This window comes from Oncorhynchus clarkii, chromosome 27 (genome assembly GCF_045791955.1).
Source record: "Oncorhynchus clarkii lewisi isolate Uvic-CL-2024 chromosome 27, UVic_Ocla_1.0, whole genome shotgun sequence".
Taxonomy (NCBI): Eukaryota; Metazoa; Chordata; class Actinopteri; order Salmoniformes; family Salmonidae; genus Oncorhynchus; species Oncorhynchus clarkii.
In genome coordinates, this window is record NC_092173.1 from 12,849,014 (window position 1) to 12,868,760 (window position 19,747).

Consider the following 19,747-nt stretch of genomic DNA (forward strand, 5'->3'; position numbering starts at 1 on the left):
GTTAGTTATTTCAACACAGTTACATTTCAGAACCTAACCAACACACGGAGACAACTTCCTGCCACGAGCGTTTCGCAAGATGAGAACCGAGACAAGGTAACTAGCTAGCTACTGGTAGCGTGAACTAGCTATGAATGACAAATTATTATTAGATAGCTAGCTAAGATAAGATACATTGAAACAAATGAATTGCCTGTATAGGGAGTGGCACAATTTCACGGAAAGCACTTTACGTTTGCTAGAAAAATAGACAGCTAAATTAGCAACGTAGCTAACTAGCGCGAGCCAGCTAACAGTTAAGCTAGCCAGTCCTTGCTCATGTGTTTTGATGCGTGTGTGTGGATTTCAAACCACTGACTGTACCAACTAGCCCGTCTTTGCATAGGCTTTTGTTAGATAACCTAGCTGTGATATTAAAATAAATAGCTACGTTGTGACAACGTTTTCTGAAAATATAAAACAAGTTTAATCGGGCCCGGGCAACATTCATTCACAACAATGTCTCAATCTATCTTCATGAACTGGCTGTGTTGATCGTACCGCGCCCCTCTTTTTTCACGTCGTTTACTTTTTTGTTAAACCCTTCAATTGAAGAATGCCGATACAATAAATACATTGTTCGCACTTACATATCTTTCCCCGCAGGCTTTGTAAAATCCGTATTTTCGTGTCCTCTTCTTCCGCCATGGTCCGACTTGACTGTATCTGTAGCTAGTACATTCAACGCTTAGCTATAATATCCGTTTATGAATGCAAGCAAAGGGCCAACCTACTGCAGCGTCACTACGAGCGCTATTGGCCGTACGCTGACATTAGACTAGACTGGAGAGACTTGTGTGAATAGTATTCACTGCACTGACACTCACAGTTTGTCAAACAAGTGGAAGCTCTGTGCAGGATTCACACCAAAGAAAAGTGTCAAAGATGAGAGGATGCGCCTCCCCCCTCCTCTTTCGGTACCCGACCGAAAGACAGACACGGAATTTGCACAGACAATACTTGTAACTTCTGTGCTTGCCATAGGAGCATTTCTTGATATTTTGTTATTTGAAAGTAAAAAATGTTCAGGCCTACTACTGCTGATATAGTTTTGCAAAGTCGGATTATGTGCTTTTTTCAGTAATACTGGCTATGTTCACTTCTCTCATCTCTTTCTTATTTCAAGGTAGTCACAGTTTGGATGGTGGATTTCTTATCCAAGACTATTCAGGACATTCACAAGGACAGAGGGAATACAGGTATGCACACCTGCCTGCTCAAGGCAAGCAGAAATGATAGTGCCTTGAGCCTGTCAATTCGGGTGCCAATCTTCTTTACACCACTGGAACAGCACCCTAGACCCAACCTTATATTAACTTTAGAAAACCCTAGCCCCAGTCTTATCTTCACTCATTTTTCAAAACTGTAACCCATGTCCTAATAACCCTTAACCGTAGCACCAGTCCATCTTGACCTCAAAACCCTAACCAAACCCTTGTGCCCACTTTATTGCAAGCCCTTTTGAAAACCTTAATCCTAAACCTGATCTTATTTCCATATGGGGGATTCCTCATGAAACTAGAAAATAAATATCATGATTTGGGGGATTTTCGCAAAATGTAATCAATAGAAGGGTCCTTTGGAGGAAGGATTGTTAACATATATTTGACATTTGTATCCCTCTTAGATGTAAAGTCCCCTGTTTAGGGGACCTGCATGGTTCTGGTACCGTTCCGACTGACATTTTCACTTAGAAATTGGATCTGTGGACACTAGCTCAAAATGGCATGCATTGAGTGATAACCCTGGTTCCCACGGACACAGTAGTATATTGTCTGCCTGTGTGACGTAGGACATTAAATATGAAACCACTTGAAGCTCCTACCATTTAATTCGCTCTTCTGACTGTCCATCAACTCCTGGCTGAACCCTACATCACATCCACTGAAAAAGTGCATGCCTGCAATCCTTACATCATAGCGCAGCAGGTGAGAGTGGTTTCATCACTATAGCATATTCAGAGATTGATTTATAGCCATTAATCTGAAATATTTTATAGATTTTAAACAAAAAACATTTCTGTTTGTCATAGATGGACAAATTTAATATGAAATTAATATAGCTCTATTTGATGTTCACAGAGGTGGGGGCAGGTGTTTTGATCAAGAGAGACCTTGAAAAATATGCACATTTTCTCTAACACTAGACAAACAAATATGTATTTTACAGTTATAAGGAAGGTGAAATCTTATAGTAAGAGGTTTTATAATTTGATTATACTACATTTAGAAAGCATATGTCATTTCAAGCCATATTCAAACAGTTTTGTTGAATAGGAAATACGTCATATAAAATATTTCATATTTTCATAATTTGTACTTGAGCTTGTGTCTTCAAACGTGACTACACCTGAGCAATTTCTAAAAACAATTACCAGAAAGGTGAGATTTGAACCTTTCTTGGGAGTATGATGCATTACTAGTTACTGTTTATTGTCCTCTCATGATTAATAATGACTTTTGGAGATGATGTAAATTACATTTTAGATTACATGTAGTTACTTTACTACTGATGACACTGCCTTGATCAGCCTGTTGCATGCTGACGAGGAACACCATGGCCCAGTCCTAAATGACTTTGTAGAGTGGTGTAACAAATCACGCTTGGTCCTCAATACCAACAAGACCAAAGAGATGTGCGTAGACTTAAGGAAGCGTACAACACCTACCTCTGCAACATCTATCAGAGGTCAGATTGTAGAGAAATACAAATATCTGGGTGTCCTCTTGGACAATAAGCTTCAGTAGAGTAAATGTGCAGACCTGATCTACAAAAAGGGTCAGAGACTGTACTTTCTCAAAAAGCTGGGATCTTTTAATGTTGACTGTGCTATACTGAATCTTTCATTGAGATTATTTAAACTTTTTGTATTGTTTGTGGGTTTGGCAATGCCACTGTCAGCCAGAGAAATATGCTGAGAAGGATTATCACCACAGCAAGCAAGGTACTTTGAGTCAAACAGACAGGTCTGGATGAGATCTTTAAGTTCAGGGCCCTCTGCACAAAATCATTTTTAGAACTTTCAACTAATCCTCTCTGGGTGTAGGTATAGGGCACCCCTCGGCAGGAAAACAGAACTAGACAATAATTTGTGCCAGGTGTGATATCCCTCCTAAATAGCTCGGGCTAATGTTCCTATCGACCCAGTAAGGTCAGCAGGCTAGTCTCTTTTTATTTTTATGTAACTGTTATGAAAGTTGTATTGTCAATTTGTTTTCTATTTAAACAACACTTTAAACATGTACATGACTGACTTTATCAAAATGATCCTGTTTACACTTTGTTGTCAATTTTAACACTAGAATAAATGTTTCTGACTAATATCGATGCCACATGGGCTGTTTTCTATCAGAGAAGTAGTTTATTGCCTTCAGTTGCGCTTTAAATCATACTTGAGAAATAATTAGTTGGAACATTTGTTACATTTTGGCCTTGCCCAGGCCTCGTTTAGGCTCCATAATGTTTCATCTGTAGGTGCTACAATGCAAAAATGTGTGTAATTTGAAGCTGTACCGCTTGCTCTTTAATATGAGTAGTAGTTTTATTTTAATACAAATTATCTTATAATGAAAATATAAAAAATGTGATTAGTCAAATGTTTTTATATAGTGATGAACATAATATACAATACGGACATATCAAAGTTCCAGAGTGGGATGTCTCCTAGTTTTAAAGTTATGGCCCATTTTATTCAGATAAATTGGCATAGCATGCTCCTTTATTTGTATCATTGCACATCCTGCAAATCGGCAGCAGAGGGCAACTGTTTTCACATTCACTCTGTTGGTAATGCTTACATATTGGATTATAACTCCAAAGTAGCAGAGATCCCATTCTGGGAATTTTGTGCTTGTAGAGTATGTTATGATCAACAATATATTGAAACATTAGCCAAATCAAAAATGGTATATTTTAAATATTCATAAATGAATGAAAGAAAATTGGTTTTGTAATCAAAATACTACTCATATTGCAGAGCAAGTGGTTTCGTATGACAATTTCTGCTTTGTAGCACCTACAGATGAACCATTAAGGAGGCCTGGGTAAATGTCACATTCCAGCTTCAATGAATGATTTCTCAATTATGCTTTAAGATGCAAATGTCTAATATGTCAACAAACCTTCAACCAAAGGAACCTTATATATATATACTACATTTCATGAAAATCCCCAAAATCATACTCTTCTTTTTGTTCTAATTTTGTGAGGAATCACCCATATGGATGTTTTTATCTATGTGACCACTTACCTCACCATGAAGGAAGTAGATTAGATGACCAGATGCTTGTGTTAGAAGAGGAGACCAGTGTGATTCAATTTGCCGTTTCTATAAACCCGAGGAAGTTTCAATGTATAAACCTAACCTGCTTTGCATTTGGTTATGTGGTCCTTATGGGTATCAGCCATGATGACTACTCCATGACTATGCTTTGATTTGTCAAGTGTGTATTATTCATCAATAACTTTATTTAGACTGTGTAGCCAATTGTAAATAGTTAAACTCTCATGGCCTGTGACTCACAGCAACCTCAATGGTTTATCTTCATTAACACAGTCAACTTAATAATTGAAGGAGCAGAGAGTAGTAGTTAAGGTTTATCCAGAAACTGGTAGCATTAGGTAACAAGGGGGTTGCAGAGGAGAAGGTAAGTACTGTACTACCTAATAAACCTGTTACCAGATCGGGGCCAGTCCCGACTCCAGGGGGATGGGGAGAGGGGAACATCTGGATTTTGCTTTGTGTGGGCCAGACTCTAAAATGTTGCTGGGTTTTGTTGAGGGATGATGGGAAAGGAATTAACTTCTCAGATGGGCTGACCCTCGAGGCCACCAAGTGACTGTTGAACTGAATTCAACAGAGCTCCAGAGTAAACAGACAGTCAGATTTACTAAGCATTTGAACTTTTGCAAACTCTGCACACTTTTATTTACCGAAGGTAATACAACTGAGAAGTTAGGTAAAACATTTAACACAAAGGTAGAGGAGCATTCAGTAAAGTAAAGAGGAAAAATATTAGATGGCTTAGATTTGTTTTTATATTTGTCTTATGAAAGTAACAGCTGCAAACTGCATCAGTGCAAGGACTTACAAATTATGTCCTCCTGTGTGCTTATTTAATCTAAACAATAGGAGGGTGTGTGTGTGCCATGCATTCATTTGTCCTCTTAATTCGAGAATGTAGCTTAACAGCTCTTCTCGGCAATTCCAGACAGGTTTGTTTGTTTGTTTATTTATCTAAATAACCCAAGACACAGGAATATAAAAACAAGCATGTATGTTTTCTTCCTGTCATTATCTACTGGTTGATTGATTATTTATTCCCTCTGACAAACTGCAGTTTGTCAACTTTGTAACACTCATGTATATTATTTTAAGACACACATAAGGACTCATTCATTTTGATGGTGCATGTGGTAATGACACTACCAAAGTGGTGGACAGACTAATATGAATGGTAGCCTATACAGTGTAAATATAAATTATAATAAAGTGCAAATAACTATGCATAGGTATAGAATATGGACAGCTCAATAATTATGAACTAGTCTCAAAGCTAAATAAAGTACAAAAATAAATCACTTTTTTTTTTAAACATGAAAAATTACCTATTGTGTTATAAGTGAAGAAAATTATATTTACATAATGTCAGTTAGGTCCTCATTCAATATCTGCTTTCCATTGGCAACTTATTTCAGATCTGTTTTCCAGGCCCAGGTCAAAAACACAATATCAAATAATGTTTTCAAAGTACTTGAGGTGAACTTGATTTAGTTTGGGTCAATTCCTTTGTGTCCATTATTTTGGGCAAACTAACCTAAATCAAACTAACCTACATCAAGCACAGCTTTGAAATCTATTGACATACAGTACCAGTCAAAGGTTTGGACACCTACTCATTCCAGGGTTTTTCTTTATTTTTACTATTTTCTATAAATATAGTAAAAATAAAGAAAAACTCTGGCATGAGTAGCTGTGTCCAAACGTTTGACTGGTACTGTATGTATTTGACTGTAGGTCTGCAACTTACTACATAGGCATATAATCACTTAAAAGTATTTCCCTCCTGAATGATAAGTATTATGTTTGTAAAGAGGTCTCTTCTTTGCACTGTATGTACTCTTCTCTGACTTGGGCGAGGAGGGAGTGGTTGCCCTAGTGACAGAGTCTCTTTTCAGATATGTAGCAGAAAACTGCCCATAGCTAAAATGACTGTCTGCCCCTGGTGTGGTCATAGGGGCCTTATGGCTGGGTGTCTCTCTACCGATATAGTCTACTTGATTCTGCCTTTTGGACGTGAGGCTTGTCTGATGTTGCTGTTTGTGTTCAATGCGCTTTTTAGACTTTCTATGCTGCATCTCTGAAGTGGAAGGCTTTCTGTACTGCATCTCTGAAGGGGAAGGCTTTCTATACTGCATCTTGGAAGGGGAAGGCTTTCTATACTGCATCTCTGAAGGGGAAGGAGAAAAGGTGTCGGTGCAGGGGGGTGACATTGGAGTTTTCTGATAGTGTCCATCACTAATTCTAAATGGAATCTCTTTCTCGGGCGCCACTGACATGTGACCTGTGTCCTCCCATTCCTCGTGCTTAGGCTCTATCTTCTCTGTTGAGAACCTGCCTAGTGATCCCGTTGGCACTTTGCTCTCCTTGTCGATGCTATATTGATCCTCCCCTTCCTCTGTTTTGATGACATGCTTTTTCAGATTTAAGCCTAAGTCCAAAATTGCTTGGCGTTTTGGGACTGTGGAGTAGTTGTCGCTGCTGTACCCCTTTGCTGCTGTCTCTTGGTGTTTTTTTTCATGGCTCTTCTTGGTTGCGAGGTAGAGGAAGCGCTGGGGGCAGAAGGAGCAACGATACCGCTTCTCTGTGCTGGGGCTGCGGGCACAATTGTCAAAGCAGGAGCCATTTTCCATACAGCTCTTGCATACGTAATCCCTGCTGTCCTCAGCGGTCTCAAAGCTGGCACTGGGGGCTTCGCCGGGGGGACACTGCTTTGCACAGGTCCGACAGAAAGTTGGGTGACAGCCAATGACATGCGCTCTCAGACCAGATGCCGTTATGAAGGTGCTTGCACAGATGTCACAGGTGTATGCCGTCTTTGGGCTGGTGTTTCTGAGACGTTGTTTCAGCTCTGTACCCTCGCTGGAGATGCTCTCTTCAGCACTTCTGCATCCTTTATCCAGGTAGTCTTTGCTGGCCCTGGGCACTAATGAGGATGTCATGGAATAGCATAGACGATGTCTCTCTTTTCTGTGTTTGGATCTCAGTTTCTTACTCTTCTTCTTGGGTTTGTAAGAGTAATAGGGACGCCAGAGCTTGTCAGCTGTGTCACGGTCAGTGAGGTCATCACATGGCTCTGGCTCAATGACAGAAGTGACCTCTGTCCTGAAGCGGAGGCTGGAGATCTCCATGCTGCCCTCTGTAGGCCGGCCCTGGTCCCAACACCTCTCCTCTACCTGGTTCCCGCTCCTTCTTTTCCTCTTCCTGGGGAACAGCTTGGAGCCCTTGATCCTTCGGCGAATGATTGCCTCGTTGCCAATTTTCACTGTGATCTGGCAGAGGGGTAGAACGTGACCATCCACGGAGGGACCTGGACATGCAGGCTTGGCAATGTACGTTTCAGTTTCCCCCCCTGCAGTCTTGCTAGTGACCAGGCTCTCAGCCCCTGGCAGAAAAAGCTGACTGGTCATGGCTTCAATTCTCTGAGCTGCAGCTGAGAGCTCACATAGCCTGTTCAGAGAGCTGGGTGGGTTAATTTTTAGGATTGGTAGATTGTGACTGTTGCCCTCCTGGTTCTTAAACCTTTGGAATGCGGCACCATCTCCATAGTCCATTGCAGGGGACTCCCCACCTGCCTGCATTATGGCCAAGGGGGTTGAATAGCTATATGGAGGCCCATTATGCTCAGAGTGAGAGGCCTGTTTTCCTGTGCCTGCATGTTGGTCTACATCTTGGTCACAGGGCTGATCAAAACTGATGCGTGGCATTACTGATGCCACCACTTTTGGAGTGGCCATGAATGTCACAGGCATTGAGAATATAGCAGCGTCTTGGTTACTCATAGCACCACCATCATCAAATGAAGGGATGGGAGAGCTGCAGCCCAGCGGGGCCTGCTCACTGCCCTCCAGCTCCTCTGAATAGGTATGACTGTAAGTCTTGTACCGTCTCTTTCTAAATTTCATAGGCAGAAGCCTGTAGAGTTTGATGGGGTAAACGCTGCCCTTAAATCCTCCATTTGCTGACTTCTTACTCACAGACAATCTGGGATCGATTCCGTGGAAGGCCTTCTGGTGGTTCTTTAGGATGTAGTAGGTCATGAAGGTCTCTAAGCAGAAGATGCACTGGTAGCGGCGCTCTCCTGTGTGCCAGATCTCGTGTTTGGTGCGATACTCGGCTAGGGCAAACACTTTATTGCAGTAGTGACAGGGGTATGCCCTCTGCCAGGAGTGAACATTCTCGTGGCGCTTCAGACTGGAGACGGTCACATATGCCCGTTTACACACACTGCAGTTATAGACCCTCTGGCCTCCACTAGGTTTCACTAACTTATCTACAGCCTGCAGTGTTTTTGACTTGGGATTCATTTGGAGGCTGTTTGGAGGGAAAGGGTCAGGACGTTCAGTAGGAGATAACTGGACATTAGTTAATGTATTGTTCGTGCTTGGCATGCTGTCTGAATAATGGTCTGCCCCGGCCTCTTTGCCTTGGGGCTCGTGTTCAGGCGAGCCCCTCTGTGATTTCGTGCACACCGTCTCGTGGTTCCGCAACCGCTTCAAATGCATGAACTTCCTGCGACAAAACTTGCAAAACAAATGACTGACAAACCTTTTTTTGTGCATTTCTGTGTGTACAGTGAGAAGTGCTTTATTGGTGAATATCTCTGGACAGTGCTCACAGCTGTAGATTGATATGCTATCATCTGTGTAGGGTGAAAGTGGAGGTGGGTCCAGCTCCCTGTAGCCATTATCAATGGTTAGAGGCAGCTCATTGGTCCTGCTTGTGCTTGTCTGCGGGTATAATGACGGGGGTGACGTTCCCACAGGTTGTACAATGGGCTTAATTAATGTCGGGCTGCTTCCAGTTGGATGCACAGATTCATGTGCTACAGCCAGTGTTTGAGGTGTGCTTTTACTCAAGGCGGCTCGCAGTCTGTGACGCTTTTTGAGTGGGCCACTGTTTCTGCTGGCCAGTTGTCTTGGTTGGGACTGTGTGGGCTTGGTGCCCTTCTTGTCTTCCTGGTTGCCATCCCTGTGCTCAGGGTCCCTGGGTCCCTGGCTAATGACTGCGTAGGAGTGCTCTGACAGCGCCTGCATGGGCTCATTGTCCACTGCGAGGGGGCAGGGGGCAGGACAGCCCGCTGGGGTCTGTCCAAGATCAGGTGATGGCCTCTCCCCCCTGTGCAGGTCTAGTGGGGTGAAGAGGTTGTTCCCGGGACCCACCTCAGTGATAGAGAAAGCATTGGTGATCCTCGGGCCTCTAGCACTGTCTGGTTCCTCTGGCCTGGAGGTCTCTTTCTTTGCTTTACGAGGCCCTTGGGTCTTACTACGGCCTGTGGTCTTCACAGGGTTGGTTGAGGTCTGGATCTGTGGCCCACCTGAGTCCTGCCTGTCTTGTTCCACTAGTTTCTCTAAGAAGGGAATCCCCAGTCTTTTTCCAGCTGCCATCAGGCATCTAGTGTCCTCTGTGCTAGGTGATGATGTAACCTTAGAACAGTAGAGGAGGTTGAGGATGCTGGCGAACACCTCAGACCTCAGGTCCATGAGCTCCAGCACCTGGCTGGAAGTCCACACCTCAGTGGAGGTGAAGGCGCTGCGGAAGTATCCGCTGCAGGCAGCCAGGATGTTCCGGTGGGCCCGGAACTTTACATCCTCCACCACGATGGTGACATCACAGAAGAGGCCCTGGGAGCGCTGCTCATTGAGCCTGCTGAGGAGCGCCTGGGGATGGGAGCTGTCCATCAAGCCCTGGGTGCAGGGAGACGTCACGGTCATCTGCATAGAGGACATAAAGGAAATTTCGAATTGGTTTCGAAACATTGCTAACCCATTGCTTATAGTCACAATGAAAAATATCATTACATTTGTACCAACTGAGTCCCATGTGGCTCAGTTGGTAGAGCATGGCGCTTGCGACGTCATGATTGTGGGCTCGATTCCCACGGGGGACAAGTATGAAAATATATGCACTCACTACTGTAAATTGCTTTGGATGAGAGTGTCGGCTAAATTACTAAAATGTAAAATGACTAAATTGTCATTCTGGAATTTAAGAAAAACATATGAAAGGGGTACATACTTTTTCTGATGTGGAAGTAGAAATTGTGTTATTTATTCTGTTAGATTCTTTAGTATTCAAAATATTAGTTGGCTATAATTGTGCAAACAATAACATTTCCTTTCATACAGAGATAATCTATGTTACTTTGATTAAGCATGGGCATGGGCTGGATTTGGCAGTAATGCCCTTATAGAAATCAAGTGGAATGTGTGAGTTTTAAGAAAGCCATCCAGCTCTTCTTACTTTGTCACACTAGATGGCAGCAAAGTTTAAGGAGATGATGCTGGCATACCATATCTTTAAGAACTGTAGGCCCTATCTTATTTTCCACAAGCCTATTTAAATAGATTAACCAGAACAATGCTTAGTTCTCATGAGAATATACTAATGTAATATTTACTCAGTGAAAAGTAACAACAGTACAAAAATGTCCTATTGACATTACCCTTACAAAATGTTTACAATGCTGTACATGAAGAATTTCTGATGATTCTCTGTTGGAAAAAACAGCATTGACCATACATTGGAAAAATGTGTACACCTGGAAATGAGCACTCACCATTGTCTGAAAACCAATTCAATTAAACTCCTTGCTTTCAGACGTTTCTATTTTACATTTCTGAATAATTGCCTCGCATGTAATAGAACTACACTGAACAAAAATATAAGCGCAACATGTAAAGTGTTGGTCTCATGTTTCATGAGCTGAAATAAAGATAACCCAGGAATGTTCCATACGCACAAAAAGCTTATTTCTCTCCAATTTTGTGGACACATTTGTTTACATCCCTATTAGTGAGCCTTTCTCCTTTGCCAAGGTAATCATCCACCTGACAGGTGTTGCATATCAAGAAGCTGATTAAACAGCATGATCATTACACAGGTGCATCCTGTGCTGGGGACAATAAAAATAAACTCTAAAATGTGCAGTTTTGTCACACAACACAATGCCACAGATGTCTCAAGTTGAGGGAGCGTGCAATTGGCATGCTGACTGCAGGAATGTCCATCAGAGCTGTTGCCAGAGAATTTAATGTTAATTTCTCTACCATAACATTGTTTTAGAGAATTTGGCTGTATTTCCCACAGCCTCACAACCACAGACCACATGTAACCACGACAGCCAGCTTCTTCACCTGCAGGGTCGTCTGAGACCAGCCACCCGGACAGCTGATGAAACTGTGGGTTTGCACAACCAAATAATTTCTGCACAAACTGTCTCATCACCAGGTTCATAACTGACTTCAGAGGGCAAATGATCACTGGCATGCTGGAGAAGTGTGCTCTTCTCAGATGAATCCCGTTTTCAACTGTACCGGGCAGATGGCGCGTAAGGCTGTGTGGGCGAGCGGTTTGCTGATGTCAACTTTGTGAACAGAGTGCCTCATGGTGGGGTAATGGTATGGGCAGGCATAAGCTACCGACAACAAACACAATTGCATTTTATCGATGGCAATTTGAATGCACAGAGATACCGTGACAAGATCCTGAAGCCTATTGTCGTGGCGTTCATCCGCCGCCATCACCTTAAGTTTCAGCATGATAATGCACAGCCCCATGTCACAAGGATCTGTATACAATTCCTGGAAGCTGAAAATGTCCCAGTTCTTACATGGCTTGCATACTCACCAGACATGGCACCCATGGAGCATGTTTGGGATGCTCTGGATCGACATGTACGACATTGTGTTCCAGTTCCCAACCAATGTCCAGCAACTTCGCACAGCCATTGAAGAGGTGTGGGACAACATTCCACAGTCCTCAATCAACAGCCTGATGCAGAGCAAAGGAGATGTGCCGCGCTGCATGAGGTAAATGGTGGTCACACTAGATACTGACTGGTTTTCTGATCCACGCCCCAACTTTTTTAACTTTAAGGTATCTGGGACCAACAGATGAATATCTGTATTCCCAGTCATGTGAAATCCTTAGATTAGGGCCTAATCATTTTTTTATTTTTTTATTTTAATTTGACTGATTTCCTTATATGAACTAACTCAGTAAAAACTTTGAAATTGTTGCATGTTGTGTTTATATTTTTGTTCAGTATATATTTGTGAACCTATTCCTGAAGACGTATGGCTTCCTGGAGACTCTTCTCTGGTTTGTTGTTCCCTAATCTGGTGAGGCACAATAGGCTACTTAACGCAGAAAGACTACAGTCTGGAGGTGCCACACTATGTTCTTAATAAACACTGACTAAACATGCGCTAGTCAAGTGCCTGAAGAAAAATGACTTGTACCTGGCAAGTGATATATCTGGTGGAGTGGAAACTAGAATGAGGACAAACGTGATTCACCCAGGATGTGGAGTTGCTCTATCTGCTTCAGTCAAAGGTTCAATGCCACTCCAGGTCACCAGCCATGCTAGAGTCATTGCCCTTACTGGCTGGTAGGTACATCAGCATAATTCATACTGAGGGCTCGGGTTAATGGCAGTAAATGAGATGGTAAGATTGCCTCACCTGACTCATTCGCCCTTTCTGCCCCTATCGTTAGTTCATTATTTATAAGCATTATAGGATTGTTTTGACTGCTCTCACCCACACACAGCTGAGACAGAGCTAATACAATTACAGGAATAGTTAACCAACGCCCTATAATTGAAACGGGTCCGCTGCACTGGGTTACAGAGCCACTGTAGTGGAACGACCAATGTTGACCATTTAGCTCTTTTCAGTGTAGAATTCAGTTGCTAATCCAGTCCCTAATCGCACATTCATGGCGCGCACATACGGCTTACACAAACACGCCATCTGCTTCACTATATCTATAGACATCTGTAGAGCATTCCCACTGGGCACACACTGGTTGAATCAACGTTGTTTCCACGTCATTTCAATGAAATTACATGGAACCAATGTGGAATAGATGTTGAATTGGAGTCTGTGCCCAGTGGGTTGTTTTATGTTTGTGTGTAACGTCTTCCGATGCTTTTGCATGTGGTTCAGGGCGATTTTAATATCTCTTGTCTTTCTGTCTAACCTAAAAGGAAATTAAAGAGCACAGCACTTCCTGTGTGTTCCTCCCAGGGGAGTGGGCCTATGTCACTGTGTGGACTGGTCTGAGGCAACACCTCTGTCAACCTAAGCATCAGCTTGTGTAAAAGCCTATCCTAAGTTAGAGGTAGGCTATATTTAGGCTATCAGCATTTCTTTTTGACTTTCTTTTTGCATGACTATTAATATGATTATGCCTATATGCTGCTGAAGCCTAGGCAACATAGTTCTATTTTTATTAGCATCCCGTGATTTTTGTCCCTGACTTCTATTCAAAGAGGTCTCTGGAAACATGTTTATTTTAAGATCAGCGTCACAACATACTTCCTAATGCAAAATGTCTTCTTTCCCTGTCTGACATTAAAAATGCAATCCCTGATGTCCGGCAGAGGTGCTTTGGAGCGCACCACAGCTTTGCTTACAGAGAGAACAAGGCTATCTGATGGTATAGGTCTGCTCTGCAATTGTGGCATTGTTGTTATGCATATAGTAGGGCAGGTTATAAATGTGTACTACCAAATGCTGATACTGTAATTTTCCATGGCATAGCGGCCATTTTCTATAGTCTACTTTATCCTTGTTGAAGGTGAGCTGTTGGGGTAGGTTAAAATGGCTGCCCGTTTATGGGGTACCATTTGTCCCTGCTCCAGATTGCCATTAGACCATGATGTTGAGATGAGACCACCTCTTCGTAACAAAAATATAATTTTCCATATACCCTTAGTTGAATACTGCCCTAGAGGCATCCCTATTGCACCCAATTGCTTGTTCAACTACATTACATCTACGTGTTTTAATATTGAAACTGTACTCATTTTCAGTCTCTATATTTCAACTGACTGTCCTAAGCATCACATTCTACATATTACTCAGAAAAGGCAGGGAAGAACGAATAACCTAATTACAGAGGTTAGATTTACATAATTGCACAGCAATAAACCATACATTCCGCCCCAGGCCATAAACACTAATTTGACTTAACATGTCCGTATTGAAACATAAAAATGCATAGTCACTTAACTTATTATTAAAGTGATCAAGCACACTTGTTTGAAGAAAAAGAAATCTTAATAAAATACATATTTTTGCTCATGTTTTCTCTAGGTGCCACGATTACAATATGGCTGGCAGCAGACAGAGAAGAGAAGCCTTGCGTATCGCTGGGAAACACAGCCTCCTGCCTCCCCGTCTGACAGGCCTATGTTGTCATGGCAACATGCTGTGGCGCAGCACTTATTGGGATTCAGATTCAGACGGATGGCGGGGCTGGTGGGCGACTGCATTAGCCGTCCGGGGATTTGGTTTGGTCCTTCCTCGCAGCGAGCCCTGCCTGTCTGAGAGCCACAGCACCGCAGAGCTCCAACACCACCGCAATGGAGGCTCGCCGCCCTTTGTTTCCACTCTGGATATGTGTCAGTGTGTGTGTGTGAGTCTGCAGCAGAAATGCAGCAGCCCGATGGACTTTTCTCTCTTCTGCTTATGGCAGGCGATGTGCTTCAGCCTTGATGCTGATTTCCCCTGGTTTGTGCCGCTTTCCTTGTATTTTCATCTGGAAATTGCCCGCATATCTGCGGTTTCAGTTGATTATTTTCAATAAGGGCTGATATGACCAATTTTCTCTCATCTTGATGTGCTTTACTCTGTTCACACATTGAGCGGAAATTTTGAATTTGTCATGAACGGTTTTCTCTTTGCCACACCCTAGTACACTGTGCCTTAGAATATCATGCGATATGCATTTTCAAAACCTTAAAAATTAAAATTCCCTAATTTCTGTGATCCACAAGGCGAGAACAAAACTGTCTTGAATACAAGCTGTCTAGTCAAACAAAGAGCGAAAATGGCATAGCAGAACCCAGTCAAGCCACCCCATGCAATATGTGTATTTCCGTTAAAGATAGATTGTAGATTGGTTGGAAACGTGCAGAACATACCTTTGCGAATCAGATAAAATGACACAGAAGGCGAACAGCTGACACAGAAGGCGAACAGCCAAAAACATTACGCAGTGTCCTTCCACTATAGTTCATATTCTCTACCGTTCAGGAAAAAAAACTTTTGTGAAAGGAAGGCGAAAGTAGGCACTTTTTTTTCTAGACTCGTCGCTGCTCAGTGGTGCCGTTGGAGGCAGAGCTTTCGCTGTTGTCTTTCTTTCCTCCTCTCCCTCTCTCATTCCCTCCCTCTCTCGTTCTACGCTGCTCACTCTGCTTCAACGTCCTTCGTCTCTCCCTAGGTCCTGGTCAAGTACTCCCACACTCTCCTCTTCCACCCAGTCCTGTCCTGGCTTGCCCCAGCTCTCAGACCATTGACCACAGGATTCCCACATTGAAGTTTAAAAATAACTAGACTGGACTACGGGTCTGTCTGCTGCCTCTGTGCTGCCCGGGCAACTGAAGCCCAGCGGCATCTACTTTGCAGTCGCCAAGCAGGAAACGGCAACTTTATTAATCATGGCTGAGGACGGTAAGAGAGAGCGGCTCAGTGCTACATCACACAGCACTACGCCGTGCTGCACAGATCAGAGAAAACACCTAGGTAGCACGCCTGCTACCGTTGTTACGACGATACAACGTCAACCATACCACAAAGTGCACCCACAATAACATTTCTGCTCAACTTCTACACCGACACCATTCATACTGTATCTCACAGTCCAAAAGGGAAGCTGGATCTGTAGCTCACTTTCAAACAGTCACATCACGCTCTCCATCTGTCTCATGCCTATGCACACATGCACTTTCTCTTTGTGTGTGTTACTGTGTACACTCAACCCTCTCTCGCTCTTTGTCAGCACATCTGTGTGCATTGCCTCATGAACATGATAAGCCTACAAAGCTTGTTTGTATATAGCAGCATAATCAATGAGATATCTGTGACTATATATGGTTTATTTCTCTCATCTACTTCTGCACTTTCAAAGTAAGAGAAAGTGAGAGAAAAAAAGGATGTAGAAGAGAGCAGGGGGAGAGGAGGACCGTCATCTTTGTGGAGGCTGCTGATGGATGGGAACACAGAGGGATGCCTCAGCACTGCAGAGTGCAGGAGGGAGGGGCTAAACCAGGCAGGCAGGGCAATGCTAGCCCCACCAGCTGCTGTAGATGCACACAGTTGCTTTATGCGTATGAAGGCGGAGGGGTTTTATTACAAGTGTTTTTGAATTTGCAAACGTGTCTTTGCTTTCTTTCCGGGGTCAGGGATGAGGCTTCTGCACCCGGGTGTGAAATCCATGCACATTTTACATTTACTTGGTCTCACAGAACAGATTTGCCTCATGAAATGCATGGAAGACATTTGTTGTGCACTTTCTACCAGTGTTCGTTCAGCTTATCATGAAAATCCCTGTGCCTCTGTCCCCTCCTGCTTTCTGTGCTATCTCTCTCCTCTGCTCATTACTAGTCACATGGCCTTGTGTTGTGATCGAGACGCACACAATTAACCACAAGCTCAGCCGTCTGCCAGCTATTTCTGGTGCAGACCTACCCGGCTTGATTGTTGACATTACCTGAGTGCGATCAAGGCCCCTGTCTGCATTGGCCTGGGTAGGCAGTACACCAGCCCTCACACTTCTGTAAGCCGCTGCACTTTGGCATGACCTTGTTGTTGTGGCAACCTTTGAAGAAAACAGTGCTACCTTAACAGCATCGTGGTATGAAACAGTAAAGGTTGCGAACCTTACACGTTCTGGGAGGGAGCCTCTTAAAGCCAAAGGAAATATGATTTGACATGTTTGAGTGGCCACTATCATGCCTTTATCTCAGTTTTTCCTTTGGTGTCTTTCCGTTCTCTTCCTTCAGTGTTAAGACATTCCTGCTATGTATGGTTAATGGTCTTGCCTGCTTCCTCCCCACTTTTCCTGTATTTGTAGTCTTGCCTGCACAATCGATTTCCACTGGTGCACTGCAGGGGAACTCAACATCCCAAAACAAATAATAAGTCTAGTCCTCCTTTACCATCCATGCTGTTTTTTATTTTATTTTATTTTTTTAGTTTTGAGAATTGCAAATTAAGTGCCTGCAGTACCTACTGTTTGTCTCAATTACCACAACCCGTCTCCCACAGTATTTGTTAGTACTTCGAATGTCTTGCAAACAAAGAATACATAAAGAGTGGTTGAAATTTGAACAAATCATTTGGACAAATTTATATTGCTATGAACACATGATTATTTGTGGATATTGGAGAAATTAAAATGATCCAACCTGCTGATTCATTGTTGCCATTCTCTGGGATGAATTCTTCTTTCACTCTTGAATAATTGCTTGGAGATTCATCCCTGTCAGACAGATCACATATCAACAATGTTTGATGTGACTTTACCATTTACTTTTAACATGTTAATTTTGTTTTAATAGAAATTGTCTAGATATATTCCTTCTGACATCCTCTATTTTTTTTTGGCACACACAACTGTTTTACAGCTGGGATATTTTCAAAACCACAACAAAAGAAGACATGCCCTCTGTCCGGAGCCACTTGCAGAGCCCAGCTAGAGTAGACTAGGAACATTGATCGGCAGGGAAACAGAGCCCATAGCGCAAGCCTGACTAGGCCTTGTTCTCTCAAAACACACACACTTGCGTATATAAACACTGATCCTCATTACTGTTGCGCTGGCACATCCAACTCACACATGCTCAGTAGCCGACTAACATTTTTCTTCCCGGATGGTCCTACAGGCCCTTTTGCTATCGCTATGGAAGTGAGCAGTCCCTCTGGAGAGAGAGTGTAGGAAGGAGAGTTGTTGCTAGCCAGCTCCAGGCCTGCTCTCTCTCTGCCTAGCCATATAATTTACCTTCCGCCTTCTCCTCTGTTTACTGGTGGCTGGCTGCCTGTGTGTGTGTCTGTGCCCAGCCTGGGCACACAAATTCTCCCTCCAGTCCACTCCTGAGACGCTGCCCGTCTTGAGGCCGATGAGGCGCTGACACTGCTGCGTCACTCCTGGTGCATCACTGACCCACAAAGAGGAGATGAGGAGGACATGAGGAGGGGTGGTGGGAATGTGTTGCAAGGGATAAACGAAAGAGAGTGAGCTCTGCCCACACATATAAATAGAGAGAAAGTGAGGCTTCCGGGCTGGTCGGCTGTCGCAGGCCTAGCCACTGTGCTATTCAGGAAGTGGAGCCAGAGACAGATATTTTGTTACGTAATGAATATTTTTCCTCCCAGACCCAGCTGAGGAGGCGGTGTTTAAACTCTAATAATAGAGCTCAGTACCAGTGAGGGCCGTGTGTGTGCGGGAATCTGATCCATTTCACCCCCCGAAGTGAGGTATTTGGACAAGATTGAATGATTAGTCGATTTTTACAATTTAAAGACACGTTTTTAAACAACCATACATGCATTAAAAACTATCTCCATCGTGTCCTTTGTAATGTTGCAATGTAAAAGACAGATACAATTTTTTTTATAAACATGTTCTGTTTTACATGACTCTCCTCTTATAATGTAAAGGGTGAGTATGAGTTCGTTTATTTAAACAAATTAAGTGGGGTTATGTGGCCTATCTTTCTGATTATACTACTAAAATGTTTGCTCTTAAAAAAAATCCCCTTTCACCAAACTTCCCTTGCACTTGGAGGGTTCACACATTTTTCTCTGATACATGCGCTAAATAAGCCTATCTTCGATTACCTTCGAACTCATGCCAGTGTGGTTACAGTTCAACAGCAGGATTAAGTTTGTCTGACTGATAGCACTTGTTTTGCACACGTCACCTTTGTTTTACTTGATCCACATCCTGAAGTAAGGATGTGTATTTCTCTGCCACTTTGCTCCCTCTGCTGGCTAGTGTTTGTATCAGGTCCCCCCTCCTCACACAGCTCCTTCAGTACAGCTAGTTTTCAGCAGAGGGCGCAGGAACGCTAAATCGATCATCAAACAGGAAACATCTCCAGCATTACGTCTGACCCATGAGCTCATTATAAGTAGCTGAATCTGTTTTAGGCCTACTCTTTATTATAACAGGCATGCACGTAACAATATGTTTAATACAATTTAAAACACCATACTAATGTGTTCTTACTGTTATTGAGTGTGATAAAGATTGGACACTTTACCAAGTATCTAATTTCAACTGAAGAGCACGACCCACAGTCACACCCAGAGAGTATAATAAACACCTCAACAATTCCATTGCAACATGCATTCATTCAGTAATAGTATGGCTTTACTTGTAAACAGTGCATATAACATACTGGATTTAGAACTCAAATGCAATAACAAAAATCAAGACTAAATAATTTAATGTTATTTGTTCGAAGGAAGCCTACAGCATTTGGCACTTTTTATTTTTACAGAGAGAATAAACAAGCTCTGAAATACACATTCACAACATAAATCAATCAATAGTGCATTTTAAACACAGAGACACAACACACCATTCAAATGCATAAATAACTCCTTGTGCTAATGGCAGAGAAAGTTATATTTC

The 19,747-nt window shown here is 42.8% G+C and overlaps 2 protein-coding genes, 1 long non-coding RNA gene and 1 other non-coding gene across 7 annotated transcripts in view; 2 read left to right on the plus strand and 2 right to left on the minus strand.

Annotated features, from left to right (window-relative positions):
• Positions 1-736, minus strand: part of LOC139386340 (ras GTPase-activating protein 2-like) — a 50,344-nt gene extending 49,608 nt beyond the window's left edge. For both annotated transcript variants that reach the window (XM_071131873.1, XM_071131874.1), the window contains exon 1: positions 630-736. In XM_071131873.1, coding sequence (XP_070987974.1) covers positions 630-687 — 58 coding nt within the window. In that variant the 5' untranslated portion in view covers positions 688-736. The remainder of the gene's footprint in view (positions 1-629) is intronic.
• Positions 13-17,523, plus strand: LOC139386351 (uncharacterized). The gene is made up of 3 exons (XR_011629034.1): positions 13-96; positions 1,166-1,238; positions 14,422-17,523. It is a non-coding gene; the product is annotated as an uncharacterized lncRNA (long non-coding RNA).
• LOC139386338 (zinc finger and BTB domain-containing protein 38-like) lies at positions 4,925-18,450 on the minus strand. Of its 3 annotated transcripts, XM_071131867.1 has the most exons (3): positions 18,110-18,450; positions 17,517-17,590; positions 4,925-10,032 (listed from the first exon to the last, which is right to left on the minus strand). In XM_071131867.1, exons 2-3 carry the CDS (start codon positions 17,535-17,537, stop codon positions 6,088-6,090), a joined length of 3,966 nt encoding a protein of 1,321 aa, XP_070987968.1. In that variant the 5' UTR covers positions 17,538-17,590; positions 18,110-18,450; the 3' UTR covers positions 4,925-6,087. The 3 variants fall into 3 exon arrangements, with proteins under 3 accessions (XP_070987968.1, XP_070987970.1, XP_070987969.1); XM_071131869.1 differs by lacking the exons at positions 17,517-17,590; positions 18,110-18,450 and adding an exon at positions 16,820-16,921 and having other exon boundaries at positions 4,940-10,032; XM_071131868.1 differs by lacking the exons at positions 17,517-17,590; positions 18,110-18,450 and adding an exon at positions 15,252-15,592 and having other exon boundaries at positions 4,940-10,032.
• On the plus strand, positions 10,135-10,208 carry trnaa-ugc (transfer RNA alanine (anticodon UGC)). Its single transcript has one exon. It is a non-coding gene; the product is annotated as a tRNA-Ala (tRNA).
• Positions 18,451-19,747: the final 1,297 nt, after the last annotated feature.

Excerpts from the sequence above, each read along its gene's own strand:
- LOC139386338 (XM_071131867.1), bottom strand. The coding sequence starts at position 17,537 with ATGGCAACAATGAATCAGCAG. Across the intron at positions 10,033-17,516 it reads TGGCAACAATGAATCAGCAG|ATGACCGTGACGTCTCCCTG; the intron begins GTTGGATCATTT and ends TCCTCTATGCAG.